A 27,706-nucleotide genomic window follows, 5' to 3' on the forward strand; every position below is an offset into this window, starting at 1 on the left:
TCGGGAAACCATAGGTTAGGTAAAAAAAACTAAATGAAGCACAAATAAGTCACTATTCAGTAGGCTACATAGATCGACTACAATGGAGAGAAGTGGATAAGAATTTTAGCAGTATTAATAATATTTAGTACATATGTAATATGCAAGATGAACTAATGGCGTGGTTAGGATTGTAATTAAATAAGTAGCCCTTCTTACAATTAAACATATAATGAATGAGTATGAGTAAAAACAATATTGAGTACAAATCTATATTTACTCAATAAAAGATACATTCACTAAACTATAATACAAAAAAGGGAGGGGCGGGTTGAACCTGAACGCAACACTTTTGATTGACAGGCCTTCCTTGCCCAGTCAACAATAGAAACGGGAGTGGTTTGCGTCAATGTGTGACGTTCTGCACAGAGCCGAATAAAGAGAAGAAGGGGGCGTGTCTGTACGCAATAACGACCAATCAAGAAGCGGATGGGACTACCGAAGCCGCTCGTGCTGTTGCGGATGGGCGGGGCCGCCTTTAGTGGCTGTGTGGAGAGAGGGAGTGAGTGAGAAAGCAGAGGGAGAGGAGAGAGAAATAATAGACGGTAGGGATGTGTGTGAGTGTGAGTGTGAGTGTGCGGTGATCGGTGCTGCAGGTACAGTCAGAGCCGAATAAAGGTTTTGTAGCCGCACCGGACCGCGGCAAAACCGCCTCAGAGCCTGCCTCTCTCCTCTTCATCCCTTCCGAAAAAGCCCTCCGCAATGTCTGGCGGAGGAGAGGTACGCGTCCTCCGCCAAGAGCCCGGGCAAGAGAGCCCGCGGATGCCGGCCTGGAAGCGAGAGATCCTGGAGAGGAGGAAGGCGAAGGGCGGCGGGTCTGGAGGAGCCGGTGCCGTGGAGACAAGCCCCGGAGGGGCGGGCTCGCAGCGGGTTAACGGTGAGCTGACGGGAAATGTGAACGGCAGTGCCAGCAGCGGACCCAAGCAAGACAGCGGACCGAGCGGAGGGTCCGGGCGGAGCTACACCATCACCACAGCCAGTCAACACTTCGCGAACAACAAAGAGCTACGGCCGACAGACGCGGAGAGGACGACACCGAGGGAGTACGACAGACAGGAGAGCCTGGTGCTACAAGAAAGCCTGGGCCCTCTGGAGGAGAACCCCTTCATCAAGCTTGAGAAGGAGCGGAGGAGGCGACAGGACCGAGAGAACGCCGCTCGTCCGGTCCAGCACATCCTTGAGCTGTATGGCAGTGTACCCGGTATACGGACTATCCGCGCAGAGAATATTATCATAATTGAGTCGGACCCGGATTACTTTCCGGAAGCTGGAGGGGGAAAAAGCGGGTCCAAGTGGCAGCACAACGGTGTCAGTAGTTACAGCTCTCTGAATGACCTCCTGGACCGAAGAGGCAGTGCTGTTACTGAGATAAGAGCCAAGGAAGTGGTAATTTATGACACCACGTTAAGCAAGAGTGAGGAGAACTTGAGCACCTTGGGCCGCACTGATCATGAGGCCCCATCATATGAGACAGGTGAGGGTCAAGGAAGGGTTAGCCGGATGCTGCAAAAGTTTGACAGCAACTATGGGAAGCTGCAGAAGAAGTCCCACAGTACAGAGAACCTGCTGGACCTGGATTGTGGTGCCAGCTGCAGGCCACGGCTCTGGTCCAGGCCACAGCCAGATCTGGTGCCAAAGATCAGGCCAGGCCCCTTGGTCAGCAGCCCAGGCAGCAGCCAGCCATCGTCGCCTGTCTTCCAGAGTCCCTCGTCTTCCAGATCAAAGCCACAACCTTCTTTCTCTGAACTGGGCAGCCCCCAGCGCCTTGCCGGGCCCCCTCAGCCTGTGTCTTCCTTCCGTCAGCGGTTTGAGGAGAGTGGAGGTCACGGAGATGAGCCAGACGAACGAACGGAGCCCATCAGAGAGAGAGAATTGGAGGGCTCTGAGGTGCCATGCTCGCCAGAGACCCGTCGTGTTCGTGCCGAGCCCCCCTCCAGCCCCAGCTCATTCAAAGTGTCCCGTTCCTCATCTGACTATGAGATCCGTCCCTCCCCAAAGCCAGACCTCAACCGAATTCCTGACGGGGACACCCAGGCTCGGGCCCTCGCAAACCTGCGCCTGCAGTCCCGCAACTCCTTCACAGTGATCCCCAAGCGCCGTCTTGCTGCCTCAAATGCAACAGGCAGCTCAGCACCGTCCAGCCCTGTCAAGTCTTCCCCTTCCCACAGAGTGGCAGAGGAGCCCACGCCAGGAGTGCCAACCTCGACATACTCAAAGAGGAACGAGGAGAAACTGCAGGAGGAGAAGGAAGTCGAGAGGCCGCCGAGGCTATCCAAGCCTACATCTCCTTCTGTTGCCACAAGTCCTGCACCACCTCCGACCTCAGAGCCTTTGTCTCCATCTCCATCTCCTGCTCCAACCCCAGCTCCCTTCTCTCCACCTGCTCCGTCTTCACCCTCCTCTTCTCCAGCTGGCCCATCTTCACCCTCCTTCTCTTCAGTTCCCGTAGACTCTCCAGCCCCATCTCCTGTCCCTACACCCTCCCCGGCTCCAGAGCAGCCTCCCGTGGACCGACTGCCTGTAACAAACATAGATGACATTGAAGTGGAGCCCCAGCAGCAGTGTGTCCCTGCTCCCAGCCCTATGGGGCAGAGGAGAAAGGGGAACACCTTCACTGTGGTCCCTAAACGTAGGGTGGAGGCCGAGGGCCAGCCAAGCTCACCTGAACCCCAGCAGGAAGCCTCAAGTGAGGCTCCTCCGGGGTCCACGCCGCCACAGGCCCCGTATGCTCAGCTGGGCTCTCTGCTGAAGAAACGCTACCCTGCTGCGGAGGAGATCGAGGTCATCGGTGGGTACCTTTCCCTCGCGAAGTCCTGCATCTCCAAGACGGGCTCCATGGGCAAGAAGGTGAGAGCAAAAATGGAACCAAACTTAGTTGCTTTGCTGACAGGTTTTACAATTTTACACACACGGTACTGCTGTAAAGATTAGTTGATTAATTGATTAGTCAACTAAAGATTTAAGTCATTTATCAAGCAAATATGCCCACAAAATAGCTGGTTTTAGCTTCTCAAATGTAAGAACTCTGTTTTATATCACTGACTGTCTTTGGGGTTTAGACTGTCTAGCAGACAGAACAAGCCATGTGAGGACATCAGCTTAGTCTCTGTGTTTGTGATGAGCTTTTGTAACATTTTCTGATATTAAAACTAACAGATACATCAGCTAATCAATAACACACCAGACAAATTCATCAATAATGAAATAATCGTTATCTGTAGCCCTAATTGCTAGATCATTGTTCTTCAATGGAAATAAACAGGTCAACACTGCAGCACGCAGTAGGAATATTATTGTGTCTTTACAATCTTATGCATAACATGTGCCAAATCTTCCCAGGGGGATCATGAAAGTTTCCTCTGATCTAAATTTAGTAGCCAATAGTCACACAGGAAAGGCTCGGTTTGTGTCTTTTTCTCTCAGTGCATCTGTCACTTAACTGTTCTCAAACCGAGCCAGTGCACACCAGTCACCTGTGCTTTCAAGCAGTATTTCCACCTCACGGTTAAATCCTCAGTTATTTGCATGTGTTGTTTGCGAGAGAGTGTGTCTGCTATTCTAAATCCCAACGTCCTATCACTTGACCTACTCTTAGGACTCTATGCCTAAATGGATTAAGAGCGTGTGTTTACACAGCCACTTGGAGCGACACACAGTGCTTTTTGCTGTGGACTGCCGTCCCACAAAGGCCGGTTATTTGTCACAGAGTGCATTATTGTGTTCGGTGTCTCTCCAAGCCTATTGACTGAACAATCTCATCAAGGCTGTATTCAGTTTCCAGGATTTGGCTCGGGGATTCAAGCCAGCGTACCTGTCCCAGAATCTACGAGGAACACATTTATTGGTTCTTTCACGGTCGAAATCATCTGTGTTTTTGACCAAAGCTAAGATTTTCCCAGGCCTGGTCCTAAATCATAATTAAATGATAACAAAGTTTGTGTTTGGGGCACCACAGTTATCCTACAATCATAATCCGATATCTGGTGCTTGCTTGACGAAGGTCTTGCTGCAAATGTCTCCTTTTCCATCTCTATTAGGGATTAATTAGATACCAGAGAATGTTTCTAATTAATTTTGTGAGTTGCTGCAGGCTGCTTTTAGATTTGTCTCTGGATCAGCCAGAGTGACAAACATTATTTTCAGAATGTTTATGTTGCTCTTTACAGCCAAAGTCTCAGCCTCGTTTACCTAACATAACACATTATTAGGAGCATCGTAATGGTTCAGATGCTCAGGGTGTGGTGCATGGAACCACAGCATCCTGGGTTTGAGTCCAGCCGAGGCGCATCCCTCGCCCTTCCTCTAAGCCTACTGTTCTCTGTCTGTCAAAGAGGAAATGTTTTGTGCATTCAGTTACATCACAACCCTACGCTTTGTGATTTACATACCAACATATCATATCGCCTCTGATGCTGTATATTTTGAGCCTTTTTGGCAGCTCTTTAATCTAGGCCTGTGTGTCAGCCTCTCAGACGTTGGCCTGCAGTTCTGTTTCTTTGACCTGGTCTGCTGTTAATCCTCTGCTCTCCAAGTAAATCCAGCTACCTCTTACAACTGGGGCACGAAACTCCGACTACTCAAGATTGTATCAAGTGGAAACAGTGACCAGCAAATGGAAAGACTCTGCAGTCACATTATTGGATCTATATGTGTACATGTGTACAGTGCAGGGCTGGATAGTAAACTGGAATGGTTATTTTATACTATTTTATTTAGACTTTGGCTTTTGTCAAATCAAAAAAGCTTTTGGGAGAAAAGCCTGTTTATATGACTTAAAGTAAGGTATCAGCAAAGTATAGCTTTGGTATCGGGACTGAAACTATCATATTGGTAGTTGTATCAAAACATTTTAAACAGCCTCAATACTGAGTAAACACTTAAACCCAAAGTGGCATCATTTTTATTGCTTTAAATGGGAATTGGAAGATGTCTTGTGCAGCATTTTCTCCACAGTTCCTTGTAATTCAGCTTTGTATTTTGGTAGTAGAAACTCTGGGGTCATGACAAGAATTTAAAATAAAGTTCTGTGGGTTTTGCCTGCAGATCATGACTTTATAATGACGGATATTTTGGCTGCTGATTTGTGTGAGTAAGCCTCACCCATGCGACCTGGTTGGGGTGTATGTGTTGCCTGCAGACTACCAGTGACCGTGGCCATGAGACATGACCACATCCTGTCTTTTGTCCTTGTCGCTCACAAACCAAACACGTTCTCCTTTTGTTGTCCGTCCACTCTTTCTTGGTCATCATCAAGGCCCAGATTTTTTTCTTCTTCTTCTTTTCTTTTCTGGGCAGGGCTGCGCAGGCAATTACAAAAGCATCAAGGCTTGGCCTGGCCTGTATAATTTGTGCGGAATTTTTTTCAGTGCCGCTTCTGTGTGAGAGCAGCCTCTGAGAATGGCCTCGGCTCAGCGTTCTGGTCTGAGGATTGGGTTTTTTTAGTGCTCTTTTTCCAGCAAACCATTTTTTACGAGGAAATTGGCTGGAAAAGAATGTTCCATATGCACGTCAGTGCTTGAGAACTTAACCAAAGCAGATCGTCAACTCTTCCTCTAGATTTTCTAAAGATGTTCCACTCCATCCACACTCTTGCTGCATGTTCTGATTTTTAAACTCTATCAAGAATCTCATGAGTGAACACTGGACCACATCCAGCTCAGTCTCATGTACTCTATCGCTCCACAAGCACCACTCTGCTTTGTTTTTTATTTCCTCTACCCACAGTGCACTGCTTTATTCCTGTGCGGTGGTGGATAATAAGGCCTGTCCCCTTGCTCTCAGCTTCCTGTGATCTCCTCCTCTCTATTGGGGAAGGAATTGTGGAAGAGCTATGTAGGTCAAGTGCAGCTTCTTGTACCGCATCACTCCTGCATTTGCATAAAATCAACTCAGACTTTCTAGTGAAATACACAGGCCAGGATTGTCTCGCTTTTTATCTGCAATTGGATTGGATTGGGCTCTCTTGACTTGACCGATTTATTTTATTTTATTCCCTTGTGGTAGACACCACCACTCTCTGTCAAGGAGAGATACAGCTGGCAGCAAGACACAGGGGGGGTGGTGGAGTGGTTTGTTTTTTAAGTCTCTGCTCCCTCTGACTGGTTATTATGGGAAAAGGGAGACAGACCCATGTGTTCGTCAGCACAACATCCAGAGAGAGAGAGAGAGAGAGAGTGGAAGAGATTTTATGAGCTTACTCGCCTTTTTCCAGTGTTCGTATTCGTACAGCAACCACTCTAATTGTTTAAACTGCTGAAGCATATTTATGTTTAATTATGACCATTCTGTCAAGATAATGATTCGGTTTGGTGGAGGATTGTGTTACTGAAAGTGATAATTATTTAGAAGCTGTTAGTCTAATGGAATTTGGGATCTGGTTTTGATATCAATCACTTTAGTTTTCAGTGATTTCTCACAGTGAAATACTCTTGAACCACGAAGGTCCTCCCATCTATCCAATGGATACTTGAAGCCATCTGATAGGGCTGTGGGAGTATGAGGGACAAACATATTGGGAACCACTGTCCTAAGTGGTCCGTATTGTTTTTAGTTGGGCAAGATCAGCACGTGTGTGTAGGCATGTTCCCTCATGCATCAGAACTTGAGTAAAGTAGCAGTCCCGACTAATAATGCTCATAATAAATCCTCAGTTTTTGAGCTCTTTATGACACCAGAGAAGATAAACAAACACAGTAAAGTCTGCAATGATTTTCCTCACGTGGGTCCATGTAGACTGATGCAGGATGACAGTCCCCAAATCTACCTGAAAATTCATTTGACTTTCCTTGTGGACTAAATAAACCAAACCACAAGAGTGAAAGCAACTGACATTTTAAATATACTGCAAAGTACAACCAAAGTACTTACTATAGTACTACGTACATACTTGACACTTTGTATTGGTGCAACATTAAGTCACAAGCTAGCTGCTCCTACATGTCTGACGGCCGAGGTTTAGGTCGTAGATTTTCGAGAAAAAACTTGGATATGTTTTGAGATTAGGTTGGTAAATCTACCACATAAATTAATATTCTCTGAGATTATAAAGTCGTACGTTTACAAGATTTATTTTCTCGAGATTCTTCAAAATTAAAGTCACAGATTTAGGGGAATAAGTCTTTTCAAGGACCCACATAACTTTGCACTGTTGGATCAACTTCATCACACCACAGAATGTAAACAGGGAATGCCACTCGCACACGTCAGTGAGGAGGTGCAACAGTGTGCAAGATGATGATATCCTTCATCTGTCCTTCTCGTTGTTGTTCCTGATGCACAAAAGCCATCACCTCATCCAAATCAGTGTGTTGCTTTCTTCTGAATGGGTCTAATTCACTGCAATGTCTCGTCAAAGTCCGGATGCTTATGATAATATGATGATTATGGGCTTAAAGCACAAACATTTCCTTATTGCTAAATCCAAGTGCAAAGTATACTTTGATTAGGTCATCCACTGCAGGCATAACACACAGCAAGCAGCTGTGCTGTGATGACGTTGATCCAACCTTGCAAAGTGAAGCCGTGGGGTCACTTGTCAAAAAGTTTTTTTCTCATAAATTTGTGACTTTAATCTCAGATTCCTGAATTGTGTTTCTCCCAAATGTATGACTTTAGAATCTCCGAGACTATTCAAGTTTGTTTCTTGAAGTTTGAAATCTGCAACTTCAAGCTCAGCGAAATATCTACGTTTTAAGTGCTTTATAAGAAAGGTGGACTTCTCTCCCTCTGCACCAGTCATATCAAAGTCATGTTTTTGCAGCATTGAGTACATTCCTCCACTGTGCATGCATGTGAAGGACATTAGAAACACACTTGAGGTTAAATGTCATGTATACAGCAGGGTAAAAATACCCAAACCTAAATGGTTAAAAGCTCTCTGTAACACAGGAAGGCCAATGAAAGGGCACACTCCTACATTTACATTGTGCGCCTGAGCTACAGGTGTGAAAGTCCATTGTGTTTAATTATTTACCACCCAGCAGACATTCCCCATCTCTCCTCCCCTACATTTCCTGAAAACCTACCACCCCACCCCCTTGCCTTTCTTTAAAAAGTTTTTTTTTTCTTCAAAATACAAACCAGCCGGCCGGCAACTATCTTGAGTGCTTTTTTTCTTTTCTTTATTGAGGCTGAGGGGAAGCGACAGGGGACATGCTTCAGAGTGATACGGAGTGTGTTGAAGTTGTGTCTCCAAATAGCCTTGGGACAGTAACCTAACACTTAGTCCTCTTTTTAGAGTTAGTACATTATATATACAGTCACTTTATTATACTTTATTAATCGCAATTGATTCCAGTTCTAGTCTATAATGTACATTGAAACTGCAGTTGTTTGTCTTTTGCCAAAGAAAATCGACTAATGCTGCTCTGTAGACCAAAACTAAATCTGTTTCTAGAGCTGTGATGTTTCCTTGAGCTTCACATGCCAGAAGTCCAAGGCAGCGTCATGTTAACTCTGATCTGGGCAACACCCTCCAATCAAGACATGTAAAAACAGAAATCAACTCTTCTGATGACGTGAGACAGAGTCTGAAGTCTCACATTTGAAAAGAGATCCAGATTTTGGGTTTGAAATTATTTAGTGATAAATTAGAGGAGAGTTTTCAATCCAAAACATTACACTATTTAACTTTATTATGCACCTAGGGAAGTTTTGATGATGTATGAACTATAGACCACTTTTCTGTTAGTAACCATGACACACAATTGTGTGGGCGGAGTGCAGGGAGAAGAGAGTTACGAGAGAAATCACCGTTATTTCTTCTAGTTTCCCAACACATCCATATCTACCACAGATATGAAGTGTGCACTTCACCTCCAGGTGATTCGTGTTTGCCTTCAGTCTTTTCTTTGTTTTGCCTTCAGCTGACACTGTGATGTAATCATGACGTCGGCACTAAAACGGTCTATTCTCTGTTGTTCTAACTTTTTTTGGTCTCCACCAACTCCAGAGAACAATATGTAGCTCTTAAGCTACTAAAGGCTCCACTGTGTTCACCAGCTGCTCGCTAACTTTGTCCGTCTGATATCTGGTGCTTAAAAAGTGGGTGTATTGGAGCTGTTGTGACTGAAAATAAGTTAATGAAAGCAGTAGGACTCAACCAAAACAGTAAAATTAGCAAAAAGAGCCTAAAATCCGACATGGAGCTGCGAGGAGCTGCAGAGTCGGATGATTCCTTTCCATTCATTTATCTGCTGCTTTTATCCAAAGTGACTTGCAATAAGTGTTCAACCCAAAAAATTGCAAGAATCGTACAAGTAGTACAAGTACAAGTACAAGAACCACTGAGTGTTCAGTCTTCTACAAGCAACTCCTTTTTACATTACGCACAGTCCTTTGATCCATTGGTCGTATAAAGATATCAATTAGTGCAGCTTCAGATTCAGTGTTTTAAATCTTAAAATGTTGAAGTTTGTACGTCTCTTTTTAAAAGAAATTAAACCACTGTTACTTATCTGAGTCTTCTGATGATGGTTTAAAGTTAAAGTTGGTTTCATTTTTATTTGAAGAGGTGCTAGTTCTCTTTTTATGTCACCGGCGGTGCAACTATGGTTTCCTCTTAACAAGCTCGTCATTTCTTCCGATGGCGTTGTGGCTGCAGGAAGTGGACACACACTCTCACACGCACACGAGAACAACCGTGCCTAATTTCTGCATAAACACCCCCTATGAATACACACTCCCAGGCTTTCCCACACACAGGCCTCAGGCACATGTGCAGCCCTGCAAAGTCAGTGTAATTAGAATTCAGCCAGCAGAGCCCCACTATCATAGTCATGTTTAATTCAGTGTGTGTGTGTGTGTGTGTGTGTGTGTGTGTGTGTGTGTGTGTGTGTGTGTGTGTGAGAGAGTGAGATGCATGAGTAAGAAGATGAAGAGACTAAGAGCGGAGGATGTTAACAGAAGGGGCTTTTTGAAAGTGTATAAAAAGAAACGGTGGGCGAGTGACAGAGGCAGGTAGCAGCCGCTGACTTTTAATAGCTTTAGTGTTTTTTCCACCATCTGCTGAGACATCTTTCCTTGGTCAATTTCAATTGATTGTTGAAATGTACACATTTTAGTAAAGCCCTTATGTACATTCAGTTCTCCCTCCTCGGTTACAAATGCGAACACTGTTGGGAGTCTGACGCCGTAACTGGTGCTTTTTGTGTAATGTAAATTTCATTTAAATACCGTGTGTGTGAGTGTGTGTGTGTGTGTGTGTGTGTGTGTGTGTGTGTGTGTGCACTTGTCCTGGTCCCAGGTGTGAGATGTGCAGCATGTAAATTATATTTTCGGTTTTGAATCATTGATGCCTTAATAATTTCTTCTCTGTTGAAAAAGCTGTCTGTCTATGTGCCATAGTTGTCTCTTTGAAAGTCTGTCTCTACTTCCACTCTCCCGTTTCCCTGTGTCACATATCCATGGCGCCTGTCGCCGGGGCAACACGAGTCGTCGCCATTCTATCCTGTCATTAGGATTTCAGGATAAGGACACACACTGTCTCTGTCTCACACACACACACGCACACACGCACACACACTGTTACATCAGTGCTGATGTTGTAGATTTTGTAATTGGTGGATTCGTAGTTGTCTTGAGGAGAACTCTGAGCGGACGAAGAGCCGCGTAAAATTGAAATGTCGTCTAATAAAGATGTTTGAATGGGTTTCCTGGCAAGCATGTTCTGTAATCAGCAAACCCAAAGCAGTCTTTCTGTGGGTGAGACCCAAACCTCCCTCTGAGGTTTAAGAGAAGCCCCATGCCAAGCCAAGGTCAGTTATTTCAGTGCGGGGTTAACAAAGTCTCCAAACATGTTTCTGTTTTCATTTGTTAACTTCCTTGGACCAACTTTAGTGTCTGGTTAGTTTTTATTAGAACCGAATGGAGTGATTCTTCAAGGCTGTACTTGTGAGGCTTTAGCACAGACAGCGTTACCTAAGCTAAATGCTAATGCTAGCATGGCAGCGTGCTCACAGTGACGATGCCGCCAGGTGGATATTTATCAGGTACATCAATATGGATCGATGTATCGATTCGATGATCAACAATCCAATATAATTGGTGCAAAGATATGCCTTTTTATATTGAAATTCCCATTTGCAATAGATTGTCTTTCATTTAATTGTCTGTAAGAGCCACGTAATAATGTTGTCGTATTCCCAGCGTGTGAAATTAAAAAATTAACAAAAAACTCTGTGAAATAAATCACCTTCAATCAATGGGTAGTTTCCCATTCTTTGTTGTAGCTGCATTTCCTTTTCTTTGTGGTAGTTTCCATCATTTTCTGTATAAATCTGCATATCTTGTGACTTTGTGGTGACTTGTAATGTTCCCTGTTTGGCGTAGCATAGAGAAGACGATGACAGGTTAACCTGCATTTGACCCACGTGTGCACAGTTTGATTGGCGTTAAACACACAGCCATGATGACAGCCTTCCCTGCTTTCTCAACAGCCATTGGGTAAAAGCCATATTTTAGAAAAGTGTCCTTCATGCAGTGGTTTGACTTTGAAAGCTAGAGCCAATCAAAATGCGGGACAACGTTTCAATTTGTGGGACGTTGGACAAGGGATACAAATGCTGTGTAGTCCGGCATGAAGCGGGGCACCAGGTCACCCGAGTCTGAGAATAATTTTGATTTAGAAATGTTGGATTTTGGTTTGTCATTTATTGTGAGGCAATGACGTGAATCAGACATATCCCTTTTTATGTTATTAGCTGCAGCTGTGTTAGAGATGTACAGGTCGTACAGTTTATTCCTCAATTATCATCACTGTTTACATTATGCATGTAAACATGTTGTTTACGTGACATCGTTCAAAGGAAAAGAGAAGTAGTCCGCACACAGAAATCTCTATAGTTGCTACATTTCGAGGGCTTCTTCACAATGCTTTTGTCCCGGAGGTGCACACTGTCCACAGCATTTGGTATGTGACATATTTAGCATGTGCTGCCTTGTAACTGTGTTGATCATTGACTTATCTCCGTCCCAAAGTTCACTGAGGCAATAACCTTAATCAATGACCATAATCCAATTGAGTGGAGAGCCATTTATTCCCAGTTGAACTAAGGATCATTGTGAGACACTTGGCTCTTCTTCACTTCCTACAGGTTAAGAAATGGAAGATAAAATGGACAAACAATTATATTATCAAAGAGGTTCTAAATTGAATGTAGATCATAGACTCCAGAGAATATCCCTGATCCTGATCCAGTGTGGGATCCTGTCCCGTCCTTTGTCCTGATTGGGACTTTTCAGACACGCCCGACTTTCATTCGACAGTCCTGAAGCGAGCTGTTCTGAATTAAACGCCCTGAACTCTCCCTCAATGACAGTGTGCGGATTGCTGATAAGTTTCCATCTCCACCCTGCTGGTATCACCTTTCATATACTGTGTGCAGTCACATAAGTCTGTGCCGGCTCATTGTTATCAGCAAAATGTTCTTAGATGGGACAGAAATATTGGTTAAAAGGTCTCCGCTGGTCTGAGGCAGATCTATTTTTTCCTGGTTTGTTGTTACTAACAAGTTTTGGAAATGTGTCTCCTCTCCCATCTATTTCTTATCAGTTAGATAATCCAGCCCTGATAGCGCAGGGGGGATTAAATACACACACTCACACGCGGCTACAAAGGGCATACTATTACAGTAGTGACTCACAGTCTCGAGACATGGCAGTGTAAACACAGATTTTCACATTTTGCACCACTTGCTGCCCACGGCGCCAGCCAGAACTGCGAGCAGCAGCCACCTACACTCGAGGAATACGCTTTTGCACGGTTATATCAGTGTTCATTAATGGTTGTAGCACCTGAAAGCATTTCCATTTAAACGTTGAACTGATTTCACCTCGTATGTAATGAGGAACAGCACCTACACAAGAGCATTTAGGCTACATTTGTGACCTTACTGCAGGAGTTTTCAGTTGGTGTACTGTGGTAGCTCCGGTGTGCACTGACCTTTCACTGAGATATTTTGGGTCACTAAAAGCCTGAAGGTCTGATATTTGCTGGACAATGAATGTTTGCATCCAGTATGTCATGTTGTGTGCTGTGTCTGTTGTGAGCGTGTTGAAGGCAATCTGATGCTAAGGTGTGTCTTCTTGACAGCTGGGTGCTGTTGACAGAAAATTACTCAGAATGACTTTCAACTTACAAATCTTGGCTCCATTTCAGTCTGGCAGAAGTTAATTCTTCTTAGTGTGCTTATAGTGTTGATTGTTGTCTGCACAGAAGAGTAATCATTACAGTAAATAACCACAGAAAGCACATTTTAGGGTGCTATAATTTACTGTAACTGCTGCAGCATTTCACAAGTATGTCAAATGTCATATGAGTCGCCTGCACTTATTTCAATGCCGTCTGAACAATAAGCGGCTGCCAGGCTGGCAACCAGGCGGCCCAAACTGAAAATATGGTTTCCATTTTTAGTCACCTTATATTTTGAGTAAATAAGTAAATAAGAGGCTAATCTGTTCAGTAATCCATGCATGGCCTCACACATGGTAACAAACATAACATCTCGTTTGCTAACCTCTGACGGAGCTGCTCCAGCTGCTCAGTGTTGATGCTAAGCTAGGCTAAACACATCTTGGCCCCATTTGAACATAGAGAGATGAAATTGATCCAGATACTGGTGCGGCTGTAAAAAGTTTTTCTGTGGAAGAGTTTCTGTTCATGTATTAAATGTAGGTCACATTAAAAAGAAAATGGATAAGAGAAAGACTTTTGAAAATTGACGTGAACATCCTCTCCGTCTGATCATTAATGATGCACCCCGTCTCACCAAATGAGGTCCTCCGGTTCACACTAGTTATCCTAATTTACCAGCACAGTGGAGAGGTACACCGCATGCTTTGTTTGAGTACATGTAGGCTTTATTATCCCTCTCCCAGTAATGCAGCTGCAGCTAAACTCATCATCGGATTCATTATGGTGATGTTCTAATATTATCTACCTGGCAGGAGATTAGCACTAATCACCTCTCCTCTGAGCAGGTACGGACCGTTATACGTGCCATATTAGGCGCAGCACTTGACAGAAATGTATTAATAATTTAGGTTTTTGAGAGGCATCTGATTCTTTTCCATACATACTGTTGAACTTAGAATTGCCGTACTAGAATCACTTAACCTTACAGTTTGATTTAAAAACAAAAGAACAATTTTTTATGTTTTTTTCACATCTTTCTTTATTAGTGAACATCATTTTTAGTGAAAACAACCCAATCTTAAATAAGGTAATCATAAATCACGAGGTCCCCCTACACAAATAAAGGTTAAATAACATTTTAAAAATAGCTGTGAGTCTGCGACTCCTGTATATTTTAAAATCAGGCTCCATTTTCACTTCTCCACTATCATAGACAGCTTATTCAAGTCACTCATGTGAGGAGTGAGAGTATTTTATCGCGACTCCATACACCCAACACAAACATGACCTTCCACACCACGCCCTAGGCCACCTGGCCCCACTGAGAGAGAGAGAGAGAGAGAGATATATATATAATATATATATATATATATATATATATATATATATATATATATATATATATATATATATAGTATTTATATATATATATTATATTATTATAGTTATATTATATATATATATATATCTATATATTATTATAATATATTATCTATATATTTATATCTATTCTTATTTTCTCATCTATTTATCTATTCTATCTATATTATATTATCTCTCTATTCTATCTATTCTTCTCTCTTCTATCTATCTATCTATCTATTCTCTCCTCTTTCTTCTCTCTATTCTATCTCTCTCTATCTCTCTTATCTATCTCTCTCTCTCTTCTCTTGTCTCTCTCTATATATATATAGAAACACCTTTTGAAGAGATGCACACCCAGTCAGACGCACATCGTGTTTACACAAACGCTCACATGCTGCTGCACCCTCAGTTGTGTGTGTGTGGCGCCATTCAGTAGGAACCACTTTTCACCAAATGAGGACACACCATGCCGGGTGGCCTGGAAAAATTCCTGGCACTACTCCCATGTCTCCTATTGGCTGAGGCACATTCATGAAGACATAATTTCATCTTCCTCTCTCCCTCACTTCTTCTTTTGTCCGTCTTCCCCATGTCCCATTGTGCCTCATACACAACATGCAAACGGCACAACTCGTGGGATAAGTGTTATTTACTCAGCTCAGCGTCTTCCTCCATCTGATGTCTGAGTGTTGAAGCCACTGCAGCAGCTCCAGACTCTGCAGACAACCGCAGTCCTAACACGTGCTTTTTATTTTGTATTCCGCTTCAAAACCCCTCTTGTTGTTTTTTGGTTTTTTTACAGAGCAAGCTAAAAATCCACCACAGAGTTCAAATTATTCTACAAGCTCCCGGATGAGTTTAACTGCGTCGTTTTGTTTTGAAATCTTCCCTCCTATTTCCTTAGTTTCTCCCTCACTGTCAGGGTTCCCGCAGATCCTTGAACAGTTGTCAAAGCTATTTAATTCATTCATTTAAAAGTAAGCCCTTAATTGCTTTTGTTGACATTGCAATTTAGAATCTCTAAATAATTGGTAACGTCTTTTTCTAAATACCGAATGCCTGTCGCATTAACGTCATGCAGATCAGGATAATGAAACCAACAACACTCATGCTTTGCTTGTGGCCGGGATGCTCCGAGCAGATGTTTCTTTCTGCTAGCTAGTGACGACTTGGGGAAGTGCTTTGTGTTACAATGAACACTTGGGGGGTGACCCGATAGCTGAGTGGTATGTCATTCCCCTGCTCTATTTCCCATCCCTCTCCACGATCAATTTATTAAAGGCATATAATGCTAAAATGATATAGATATATATATAGATATATATATATATATATATATTATATCATTTTGGCAAAATTGTCCCTAACCCTAAGTCATTTATATTGTTTTTTTCTTCAATTTTGGTTATGTAAAGTTGGTCTTAAATTTAATTATGAGTGGCATTAAACAAGTCTGAAGACGTAGGAACTCTGTGTACAATATAGAAATGACTTTTGAAAGGTCATTTTAAACCAAAAGTTCAGGTCAAAAGGTAATTTTGCTTGTAATAAACACATATCAATACACTTTGACTTGTATGCTCTCAGCTTAAGATCTGGAGGCTATATGAGAGAAATCACACATTAAATACCTTTTTCAATTATAATACCATATCTTTCTGTAGCTTAGGGAGGAGCAGGACCTTTTTGTTTTCAAATAGAGTTGCATTTTACTATAAAGAAAAATGATTTTATTTTAACGAGAGCCGACACAAAGTATCAGCTTCTTACACACACATGCACACACACACACACATACTGCGCTACACAGTCAGTCTTTGATAAATATAAAACAAAACCAGACTAATTAGTCAGTTGTTGGTGGCCTGTCGTCAGCGCAGCGTCCTGTGGCGAATGAGAAGGACAGCGGGTCCGAGTCGCCCCTGTTGGCTCGTCCCACAGCCTGAGGACAGAAGACCGATCACTTCTGCCTCCATGATGCAGGCTTTTATCACAGACATGATAAAGAGCCACGACTGACACTCAAACATGAGCAGCAGCAGCCGGGGATATACAAAGATCACACTTCTATTTCCCACCATTTTCTCTTCCTTTTTCTTTACCTCCAAGTTGGATCGATTGCCGCAGCTAAACACCTGCAACGTAAAGTCAGAGAGAAGAAATGAACTGAGGCCTTGCAGAGGAGTCTCATGTGAGAGCAGTGCTGGTCGAATAGACAAAAAGAAAAGTGATAGACAGTTGAAGAGGAAGCGAGCACAGCGGCTAGCCTGATTTACTGAAAGACTCGCTTTTGGCATCCAGAGACTTCCTCTAAGACAGGATGGCAGTTTAGCAAGGAAACACTTTTTGTGGTGCAAGATTTAATACAGAAACAAAAAAACAAAACAGGTTTTTGGGCTAAAAATAGGCGACGCCTGGGACTGAGGGCCCTTTTTAAAGAAGGTAACATAGTGTCAGAGCCTGTATCTATACACAGAATGTTATTTGTTTTGTGGATTGTACTGATACTATGGCTGAATACTAATGTAGAACGCTTGTCTGGCTGGCAGGAGCAAAAGATGCTGTGGTTTTGTTGCCTGTGACTCAAAAGTCAGATCAGGAAGTGTTAGTTGTAGTTTGTTCAGTATTGAAAGATATTTACACCTTGAACATTTTCTAATGAAAATAAAAGTGAATGACGGTTGACTTTGACGGTTTCCCCCCCCAAACCATCGCATTTATCTGCACTTCCTATGTTCTCAAAGAAGATCTCTGAGCCACAAGTGGATCATGTGTTTTTGAAATTCCTCTCCTTGAGACTGTAACGAGGGATGTTTCTGGACATTGTGACATGTTGTAAATCACTACTTATCATTAGGTAATATTAGTGAGTAACTGGTTGAAAGGTCACAGTTGTAAATGCTCCTTGTTTAGTTCACAGGGTTTACAGACTGTTCTCTGAACCCTCGTCCTAGTCCACACTGCTTACTCCACTTTCAAGTTTCAAGTAATTTATTGTTATTATTTATTATGTGCACAACAATTACAGAATGGAAATCTTGGAGCTCAGGCTCCCTCCAATAATGCTCATTAAATGTGTATACAAAAAAAAAATCCCTGATTGTATTTAATCAGCCTTAATCAGATATCGGCAGTTATTAAATCATTAAAGCACAATAAAGGAGGACGTGATTCCTCAAATGCCAGTTGAGAGATAAATCTGTGATTGACTAAAGATCTTTGTCTTGAATCTTTGGTCCTTAATCAGTAGTCTGTTGACCCTTGACCCTGTATAGTAAGTACTCTAATCCTGAATCTATTGGCCCTTGTCCTTAGTCCATAAAACATTTTCCTCAATCTATAGACCCTCATCCTGAATCTATAGACCTGCGTCCCTAATTGTTAGACCCTCATCCACAATATATCGACCTTCCTCCTATTCTATAGGCAGTTCTTCTGAATTTATAGACTTTCTTCCAAATCCAATATTTAAAAACAACTTTAAAATAAACTCTGCCTTAAATACCAGATGAGACTCGAGCAGTGCAGTACTCTGATGACTCTGATGTCTGTAAAAGTGAGGAGATGTGTTTAATTCCCAGGTTGAGTAAAAGAAATTACGCTTCCATATGTACTCACATCTTTTTGAAGTGCAGACTCAATGACTTGCATATTATGTTGCAAAAAACTATTTCTCCAGCATCACAGACCTCACCATACTCAGAGACCATTAATGAGTCATAAATGAAATGGAACAAGCATGACGCTTTTAATTCGAGTGTGAACCCTGACTTGAGTCGGACGTTTGTTGCTGGCTGTTGAACTTGTGATGGAGATTATGGCAGATTTAGATCATGGACTGCAGAGTAGATGGAGCCAGGTACAATATGTTAAGAGCAGTCAGCTGACGGCCTCGGGGAAGACGTGGACAAACACGCTGTTGTGTGTGTGTGTGTGTGTGTGTGTGTGTGTGTGTGTGTGTGTGTGTGTAACGGCTGTCATCTCCATGGAAACCCAGGAGAGAAAAATAAAACCTTTTATGAATTTGCCATGCCTGCGTGGGCTTATTAGAAACCATCTGTGGTCTTCGGTCATACTAAAACTATATCCATCAGAGTGCCACAAGAAAAGTGAAGACTGCACAACAATATGAAATCACATGTAATAGAGGTGCAGTGATGGAACTGTGCTTTTCATAAGGTGCATGTGAAAAATGTAAAAATAGCAAAAGAAGAAATGCACATTTATTATACATGAATTTACAATAATCCAGAATGTATTGTAAGTTTTAGTAAAACCTGACAGATGATTGCTCAGCATTTAAAGACAGAATAGCGGTCTGCAGGTGTGACCTGTTTTTGTTGGCCAACCCTGAAGTTAGCATCGCGCCGGTTCCTTCTACAAGACAAACAATGGATTTTGGATGATTGCAGAAATGTAGCTCTGTGGCAAACAAAGGTTTGTCTTACTTTTATTCAGGAAAATAATCTTCACAAACAAACACGACTTTCCTGATTTGTGAAGCGTCAATGCAATCGGCAGAAGTAAAAAGCTCACGTTATAAACGGCTCTGCTAACTCATTTACGGGTTTTAGGACTCATTCCTGCAGCACTTTATTCCCTTTAAATGTTCCAAAAGCAACTTAATGATATCCTGAAAAGGTAAAGTGTAGCACTAACTTCTCAGAGAACCTGTCACACACTTCTTCTACAGAGACGAGATGTCTCCTGTGAGAGTAAACGCCAGTCAGGGTGCTCACTGACTGCTGAAACCAGCGAAGTCTCTGGTGGCACAGTAGCCATGTTCATGTTGGATTACACGGTGCAGCAAAGTGCGAGGGGCCGTCTCACCCCACGGATCTATGTTTGCAGACCACTGAAGCGTTGCCAAACAGACATGTCTTACAGGGCACACTCTGAGTCGATCAATCACAGGGTCCGAGCTCCTGCATGGCTACCACCTGTCCCGCTTAGAGGACACGTAAAGTACAGAGCATGCAGCCTAAACAAACTGCAGCTGGCTCTCAGAGAATTCCAATTAAAAGCTTTCTCTAAGAAATTCCTCTCCTTGAGACTGTAACGAGGGATGTTTCTGGACATTGTGACATGTTGTAAATCACTACTTATCATTAGGTAATATTAGTGAGTAACTGGTTGAAAGGTCACAGTTGTAAATGCTCCTTGTTTAGTTCACAGGGTTTACAGACTGTACTCTGAACCCTCGTCCTAGTCCACACTGCTTACTCCACTTTCAAGTTTAAAGTAATTTATTGTTATTATTTATTATGTGCACAACAATTACAGAATGGAAATCTTGGAGCTCAGGCTCCCTCCAATAATGCTCATTAAATGTGTATACAAAAAAAAAATCCCTGATGATCCTGTGACATGTGAAAGCAAAAAACAACACAGCGTCCTTACTGATATCATTTATAGATGTAATTATTTTAATATTGTATTTAATCAGCCTTAATCAGATATCGGCAGTTATTAAATCATTAAAGCACAATAAAGGAGGAAGTGATTCCTCAAATGCCAGTTGAGAGATAAATCTGTGATTGACTAAAGATCTTTGTCTTGAATCTTTGGTGAAGTTCTGCGGGAGTTGGTTGGTGTTGAGCTAAACTGGCGTTACAGCGTGAGCAAAGGGCAGAGACACGTGATAATGTTCAGTATAGTTTAATTACAGCAATAAGGAAGTAATAACCTGTTAATGTTTACTGCGCTTGTAAAATACAGAGAGGAGTGATGTCAGTGTTGTGTTTGAATCTGGGCTTTTAAATGCAAAGATATCTTTTACTTTAGCCCCAGAGCCTCTTTACAGATACTGTACATCCCAAGATAAGACCGTAGCAGAATAACTAAGAGCATGGTGAATGGAAACTGGAAAATACTACATCTAAATCTAAATTTAGACAATCTGCTTTCTCCATAAAGGTCAACTCTGGAACACATTACCAGCTGAAATCTAATTAATTACTGATATAAAATCCTTTGCAGCTTCACAAAGTTAAGTGCTGGCTAAAAGCAAACCAGAGCTGTACGCATTCTTAGCAAGTTGCTCTGTAAATTACCACGTTGTGTGTGTGTGTGTGTGTGTGTGTGTGTGTGTGTGTGTGTGTGTGTGTGTGTGTGTGTGTGTGTGTGTCTGATGTGTATTTCATTGTATTTCCATATTTGTAGTGTACTGTAGTCTTTTGATACTGAAAGCTGAAAGCGGGGATATTAATTGAGTGAAAACACTATTTCCTCTCAGAATTTGTTTTACCTTATTGTCTCCTTTTCTTATTTTCCAGCCAGTTATATTTAAAGGACAAAATACTCCATCCAAGTCCTGAACAGGCATCATCCCAAGTGTTGGCTGGTGACTGGTTTTATTTTCTTTATCATGGTGCCAGTGAAGTGCACATAACTTGTGGAGGCAGAGGAAATCAGTGCCACCATGTTTCTACAAACACAAATCTTTTATGAATTAGTGTCAGAAAGAATACTTATAGGACAGCAAAAAACAGAATATGACCAAATCAAAGTAGTTCAATAACATGTCAAAGATAATAACTTGTTCTCCGTCTGTGTCGTTTGCAGCTCAAGATCTCATTCAACGAGTCCAGTCTTCAGAGTACGTACGAGTATCCTTCAGAGAGCAGCGCATGGGACAGCGGGGACGAGGACGAGGAGGAGAAACAAGACGGGAAGGTGGCGGACGAACAGCCGAGCATGGTGGGTCGCATCCACATCCCTCGACCCAGTTTCACCGGCTCGCCGACGCAAACAAACAACAGTAATGGTGAGACAACGGGAAATGTGACGGAGGGAAGGAACACGGTTCATTTGATGTTTTTGTGGTGAACATGCAGGTCAGATGTGAAAGCTCTCAATAGTCACGGTCCCCAGAGGCTGAATCTCTTATTATGTGTTTGAACTTTGCTCTCCACCATCAGGTCAAAGGTTCTACTTGTTATACACTCAAACATCTACATTCACTGAGCACATTCATGCTCCTGGTGAACCCTTGGACACCCCACACGCGTTCCTCTTTCTATGGGAATAAATACAAATTGTGTAATTAAGTGTATTTGTGTAACACTCATGTAAAAGTTAGCAGAATGCTCTTCTGGGACCAGACCAAGAAAAAACCCCAAAATAAACTACAAGGCCTTATCTTGCAATGATAACAAAAGTAAAATATAATTTGTGGGTCCACTCAAAAATGTAATTGGTTCTTCTTTGGCCCATGCTACACCCCCACCGCCACGAAAAGCTCTGTAATCCTGCTGACAGACAATCACAACCTCCTTGGCGAAGGTAATAAAGAAGAAATATATAATCAGAAGCATTAGCAAGACAAGGAAAAACATTTAAAGGAGGACACATTTATACAGTGGTAAAAGTAGATAAAGAAGAACCAAAATATTCATAGAGAGCAGAATCAACAACAATTACCTAATGTTAAAAAAAGTGCATTGAAGGAGAGATTTGCAGCAAAAAAGCATCTTGGTGTAATTCTGACAAGAGACACGAGGATAAGAATCGTATGTAGGAAGCACAGTGATGGACATACAGTAGGTCACTCCAGTTGTATGACGGAGGAAGTAAAGATCTACTGTTCTCTCTGCATTGCAGCTCTTCTCATGATGGAGCAACGATGACCAAATAAAAAGATTAGTGAGGTCGTGGAAACTTCCTTTTGGTGTAAATGTCGCCACTCCCAAAAGTCTGTAATGTAGACATGTGGGCGAGATCTTGGAAGAAGGCAACAGGATACTTTATTATTTTATTTCTAATCAGTTTACCTAAAGCACCTGCATTGTAAATGTGTTAATGTAAAGCTTAAGCTGAGGCTGAGTCACAGTCTTCTAGTTGTAGTTTAATGTCTTTATATCTACTGATCTTTTCCATTGTGCTCAGCTGTGGTTTCTTTTTCACACTTTGTGTTGGACAATCATGGAAATGCACATAAAACTGCTGTTTCCCTGCTTAAAGCTGACGTACAGTGGGTTGACATTAGACTAAATACAAAGTGCCTGTGGTATGTCCTCTTTGAATGATATGGTTTCGGCTGTAAAATGAACTTAAAATCGTTATAATCTGACTAAGAATTTGCCTAGAAGCAAATTTATAACAAGATAATGAAGCATCTGAAGTGTTGCTCAGAACATGAGGAAAGTAATAGAAAAAGGGAAACAAGATGAATTACAGGAGAGACATGTTGATGGCAGTCACAGCTACGAGGTTGTCTGATCAGGTCGTTGCTTCTTTATTATATCAGCATCTCGAAGCTCATGATGAAAGTGGAATAGACGACAACATTATGTATGATGATAGAGACCTCTAGTGGACAAATGGTGAACCGCATTTAACTAAATGTGTTGTGTTTCCTTTTTTAATTCTTCTTCCTTCAAAAATGACTAAATAATAACGTGTATCTTTAGTCTCTTACTCTGCGTTAGTACACCAGATATAGCAATGAATTTAACAACACAATGCTTTAGTAACACTTGATGTCTTTGTATTGTCTGCAGACCTTTCCAGCTACATTCCCAAGCACTCTGTGGACTTCAGCGCCTGGCAGGAGCACAAACATGATGACAGTGTTTACCAGGAGGACACCACTTCCCAACAGACGCAGATGACCGAGGAAGTTATGGTGAGAGACAACTCCTCCATTCATCAGACTGTTCACACCGTTTCTGTTTTAGAGTCCAGTACCAGCTACTGTCTCCTCTGAAATGCATCCAATTCACAGGATAAACAGAAAGCCGCACATTTTATATCTGAGAAGGTGACAAATAACATTTTATTAAAGTGATTCCTTGAGACTGACAGCAGGTACCCATCTTGTGCTTAGATTTTCAACATTTTTCTTATGATTCTTTTCATTATTGATTATAGATTGGGCCTTTTCTGCTTGTGTTCTTAATTTTCTAGTTTTTATGGTGCAGTGTTTTAGTTAGGATGGAAATCAAAACCAATTTCTCATAACTAACAGGAAAGAGTCTTTAAAAGTCATAAATGCTACTTGATAAATCCTGTCGGCATCTTTTTATATGTAGGAAACAGAGTTCAGCTGTTACTGAGTATGATTAAAAGACAAAAGATTTACATTTGATAAATATGAGGACAGTAGGACATCATTAAGTACAACCTTTACACAATTTATTCATGTCTCACATTTTGTAGACGCTGTTAGCCCTTTTGCCTCACTTAAAAAAAGTTGCTCTGATGTCCTTAGAAGACAAAAACCTGCCATAAAATAATATATTCATATTATTACATGTTGTTACCTTCTTTAACTAACATCATTCATGACCATTACTACCAAATATTCATTCATTATCAGAATTTGAACTTAAATTCCATGTTTTATGAAAAAACCAGACAAAGAAAGCTCACACCCGTGCTAAAGTATATACCATATGCATCAACACAAGTTCAGGGTGGAAACAAGTCACAATTATAAACCTCCTGGTTGTATGTATGAGTATGTTGCTTTATAATGACATTAGTTATCACGTTGCTGAGCACATGACCTTTCAACTTGAATCTTCCCTCCTCAGCTGACACCCGCAGACAGCTCCTCCCTGTCCGACTACAGCAGCGAGCCCGCTCTTTACTTCTGATCCGTCGGACCGGTCAGCTGTCCAGTAGCATCACAGCTGTGGGACCAGAGCCCAGCGAGGCCTGAGCCGCCTGCAGCTCTACACTCCGTCTCTAAGCACATCGTCCTGATCAGACAGGAAACACAGTATTTTGTTTGTTTGTTTTTTTGGCTGATTTCCTGCCACGGAACCACCACACGCCACGTCATCAACGCATATCAGAGCAGATGAGCTTTTCGCCAGGTTCCATTCCCACTTTCTTCCTGACCAAACCAATCTAAAAAGCAGCTGGACTGTCTTTACCCTACGCTCCCGGACAGTTGATCTGTCGGCCTTCATCATCGTCACTCACAGAACGACGGACAGAAAACCGATTGTCAAAATCTGCCTGTCCTCTCCAGACTCTGGAAGAAGTCCGCCGGCTTCACGTCCCCCGTCCTGTGATTCTCTGCTTCCAAGTCTTCAACGTTTGCTTCAGGTTTATGGGAGATATTGACAAAGTGAAGGAGCTTAAAAAGAACAGGAAGCCGCCAGTGCCCACGTGTAGGTGACGCCACGGTGACAGTGTTAGCATGGAAACATGTCATGTAGGACGTGGAGGACGCGTCTGCTTGTGCAGACCGCCGGCACACTCAAACACAAAAACAAAAAAGGTGAAAGGGTGCCACAATTGTAGTTTTTTTGTTTTTGTACCTGCATGTTTTGATTTCTGCCAACAAGCTTGGTTGGTTCTCCTTTACTGTAAAGCTTCTGTATGCCTTTTTAGTTTCCGTATGTTGTTTTGGCAAACTATGCTGTATTAAAGCTGCTGGACCTTCAGCAGAAGAGTCTTAACAGCAAGCAAACTTCAACACACTTTCCCCTCTTTGTGACGAGGGAGGGGGAATATGCACCCCAGGGAAGATGATTTCTGATTACACGCTTGAAAAAGTGACCTTGGCCAATAATGTCTGTATGTCCGTATCGCTGGTGACGAAACAAAAATCATCATACTGTAGAATGTTTCCGTATATCCTCTATCAAGGTGTCTGCGTCACGTTTAAAAGCTGTTCGACCTCCTGACACCGCTTTATTTCCTGGCTTCTCGTGTATTTATTCCTGCTTAAAGTTGAAGTTTGCATGTCTGAGACCTGCTCATGTACAAAAACCACTTTTGTAAAGACCAATTTGCTGGTGTGGACGGACGTTTTTTGTTGTTTTCCAGTCGGACCTCACGTACTTTCACATTCCACGGAGAAAGAAGTCGGTCCATCGAAGTAACGAAGGCAACAACGGTTATGATTATTCATAATATGGCGTGTTTGTGAGAGCGAATGCAAGATTGTGTGTGTTTTGAAAGAATATGTAATGATTTTTTTTAATTCCGATTGTTTTATAGACAATGCACCATGTTTTCAGATGATTTGTTTTCTTTTTTTAAACTCATAATGCCAAGTGATTAAAGTGTTGCTGTAACAGCCTCACAGTCATTCTTCACACGCCCAGGATCCACCCGTCCCTCGGCCAGTATTGTTGTACAGTTTCCACCATATTTTCATAAGATTTATTTCTTACTCCTGTCCTTTCATTTCATTTCTCCAATCAGATGAAATTTGTTCAGTCCTCAAGGTTGGATCTTTGCTGTTAGGAGATGAGACGTTTTGTCTTTGTCCCAGGAATTTAGGAATTCTCTGTTTTGTCTGGAGTCTTGGATGTTTAATGTCTTGGCACTGTCTTGCTTTTAGCTTTGTTTTGCACCTCATGAGAAGGCAACAGGATACGTGCACTTAAAAGAACAAGAAGTCAAGTTGAAGAGTTTTGTTTCGAAACAAACGCCACTATTGACAGCTGTTATTATGCACACATTGATTGTATGTCAGATACAGTAGATGAGTGAGAGGCCTTGGTTGGTGGAAGAACACCTTTTAGACTGCGGGGATGGATTATTTTTAAAACGCAAACTGACTGAATAGCATTTTGGACTAGAACACTTCAATTGCACATGATGAATGCACTACCGATGAATGCCATGTCCACTTTTCTTTACTGTTCGCCGCAGCCTTGCATCAAAAAGTTTTTTGATTGTCGGCCTTGTCGCTGTGACCACAAACTGTTGCCCAAGTAGCGTTCCACACGGGTCCAGGGCTTCACGTTTGTTCTGAATTTACTCCAAACATGCTTCTTTTTAGCCAGTTGAGCTGATGTACATTATCTTCCAAGGACCATACCAGTGATTTAGCATGTTTCAGCCCATATAGTACAAATCACACATATTTACTGCTACCCATTTTGCAAACTCTGCCACTGTGGTTTAGAAGTTTGAATGTATTTTTTTTAAACCATTAAAGACATCCATTGGTTTCAACTCAATTTTGAAAATCTACTAGAAGTTTAAAGGAATATTTTACCCCCAAATGGCTTATTTATATATCAATTACTCCCCTCTGTGTAACCTTGACATCTCAAAGAAAACTGTTTTTTTCGAAAGCCTTCACAGTGAACGAAGAGTTTAAAAACTGAGAAGATGAACTGAAGTAAACGTGAGCCCCGTTTAAACGGCAAAACTATATCAAAACATCCGTTTAAAAATCATTTTAAAACACTTCCGCATAAACAGACTGGATGAATAAGACTTGGATTATACTGCACGAGTTGTGTGAATATCTAAACGGATGTTATGATATAGATTTGCTGTTGTTAAACACGCCCCCCTCCCCCCCCCCTCCCTCATTTACTTATCAATTCATGCTAGACATATTTGAGTCTGTACCAAAAAGTACTGATGTTGAATATCCAGCCCTATACTGTGCAGTGCAGACTTTTCTAATTAATTTGCAATTTAAACTACATTACCATCATACATTACCATAATGTAGGGCCACTATAAAGTAACTGACAAATCAATGTGGACTTGATGTTCACGCTGATGGATTACACAACTCAAGAGTCGACTAATACGTTTTGTTAGCATGAAGACATGAAAGGAAACCAATGGCTGCTTGAAACAGGAGGAAAAACACAGTCAGCAGAAATGTAAAGTACACATAGTTAGTAAACACATTGGTTCTTTAAGTTGAATTTGGCCCACAGAGAGCATCACTTTACCTGCTGTGGAGCTAACAGTGACACGACGACACGCCTGTGGATCCATCTGTGGTAACGGCTGCCTTCAACGTCCAAAACACAAAAAAGGACATCCACTCTTAGTGGAAGTCTTTAGCTCTCTGTCTGTGAACTGAAGCAGTGAATTGTGGGTATCCCCACGGATCGTCTTAAATGAGACCAGCGAAGACTTTTCTGATGGCGCTGGTGGGACTTGACACACGACTGGACTTCTGAAGTGTACTTGCGGCCTCTCGCTGCAGTGTTTTCCCATCTGCCTCCTGCTGTTGCAAAGTGAGCAGTTTGTGTTGGTCACACTGTAGCGCCTCCGTGGTAGAAGCTCGTCCTCTTGTTCCCCCTTTACTTTTCCCCCTAGTCTGTAAATCTAAATCGCAGCAGATGTGCTTACTGTAGTTATTGTCAATGATTTGGGCAACTAAAACAAGACTAAAGTGATGTCATACATGTACAAATGAAAGCTCAATAAATAGAAGACTTGAACAAATGTCAA

General features: G+C 42.1%; 1 protein-coding gene across 1 annotated transcript; it reads left to right on the forward strand.

Moving 5' to 3' along the window:
* The first annotated feature begins 538 nt into the window (after positions 1 to 538).
* tprn (taperin) lies at positions 539 to 27,706 on the forward strand. The gene is made up of 4 exons (XM_029444685.1): positions 539 to 2,886; positions 21,101 to 21,302; positions 23,038 to 23,162; positions 24,073 to 27,706. Exons 1-4 carry the CDS (start codon positions 742 to 744, stop codon positions 24,133 to 24,135), a joined length of 2,535 nt encoding a protein of 844 aa, XP_029300545.1. The 5' UTR covers positions 539 to 741; the 3' UTR covers positions 24,136 to 27,706.

The sequence above is a fragment of the Cottoperca gobio genome, chromosome 12 (assembly GCF_900634415.1).
Source record: "Cottoperca gobio chromosome 12, fCotGob3.1, whole genome shotgun sequence".
Lineage (NCBI taxonomy): Eukaryota > Metazoa > Chordata > Actinopteri > Perciformes > Bovichtidae > Cottoperca > Cottoperca gobio.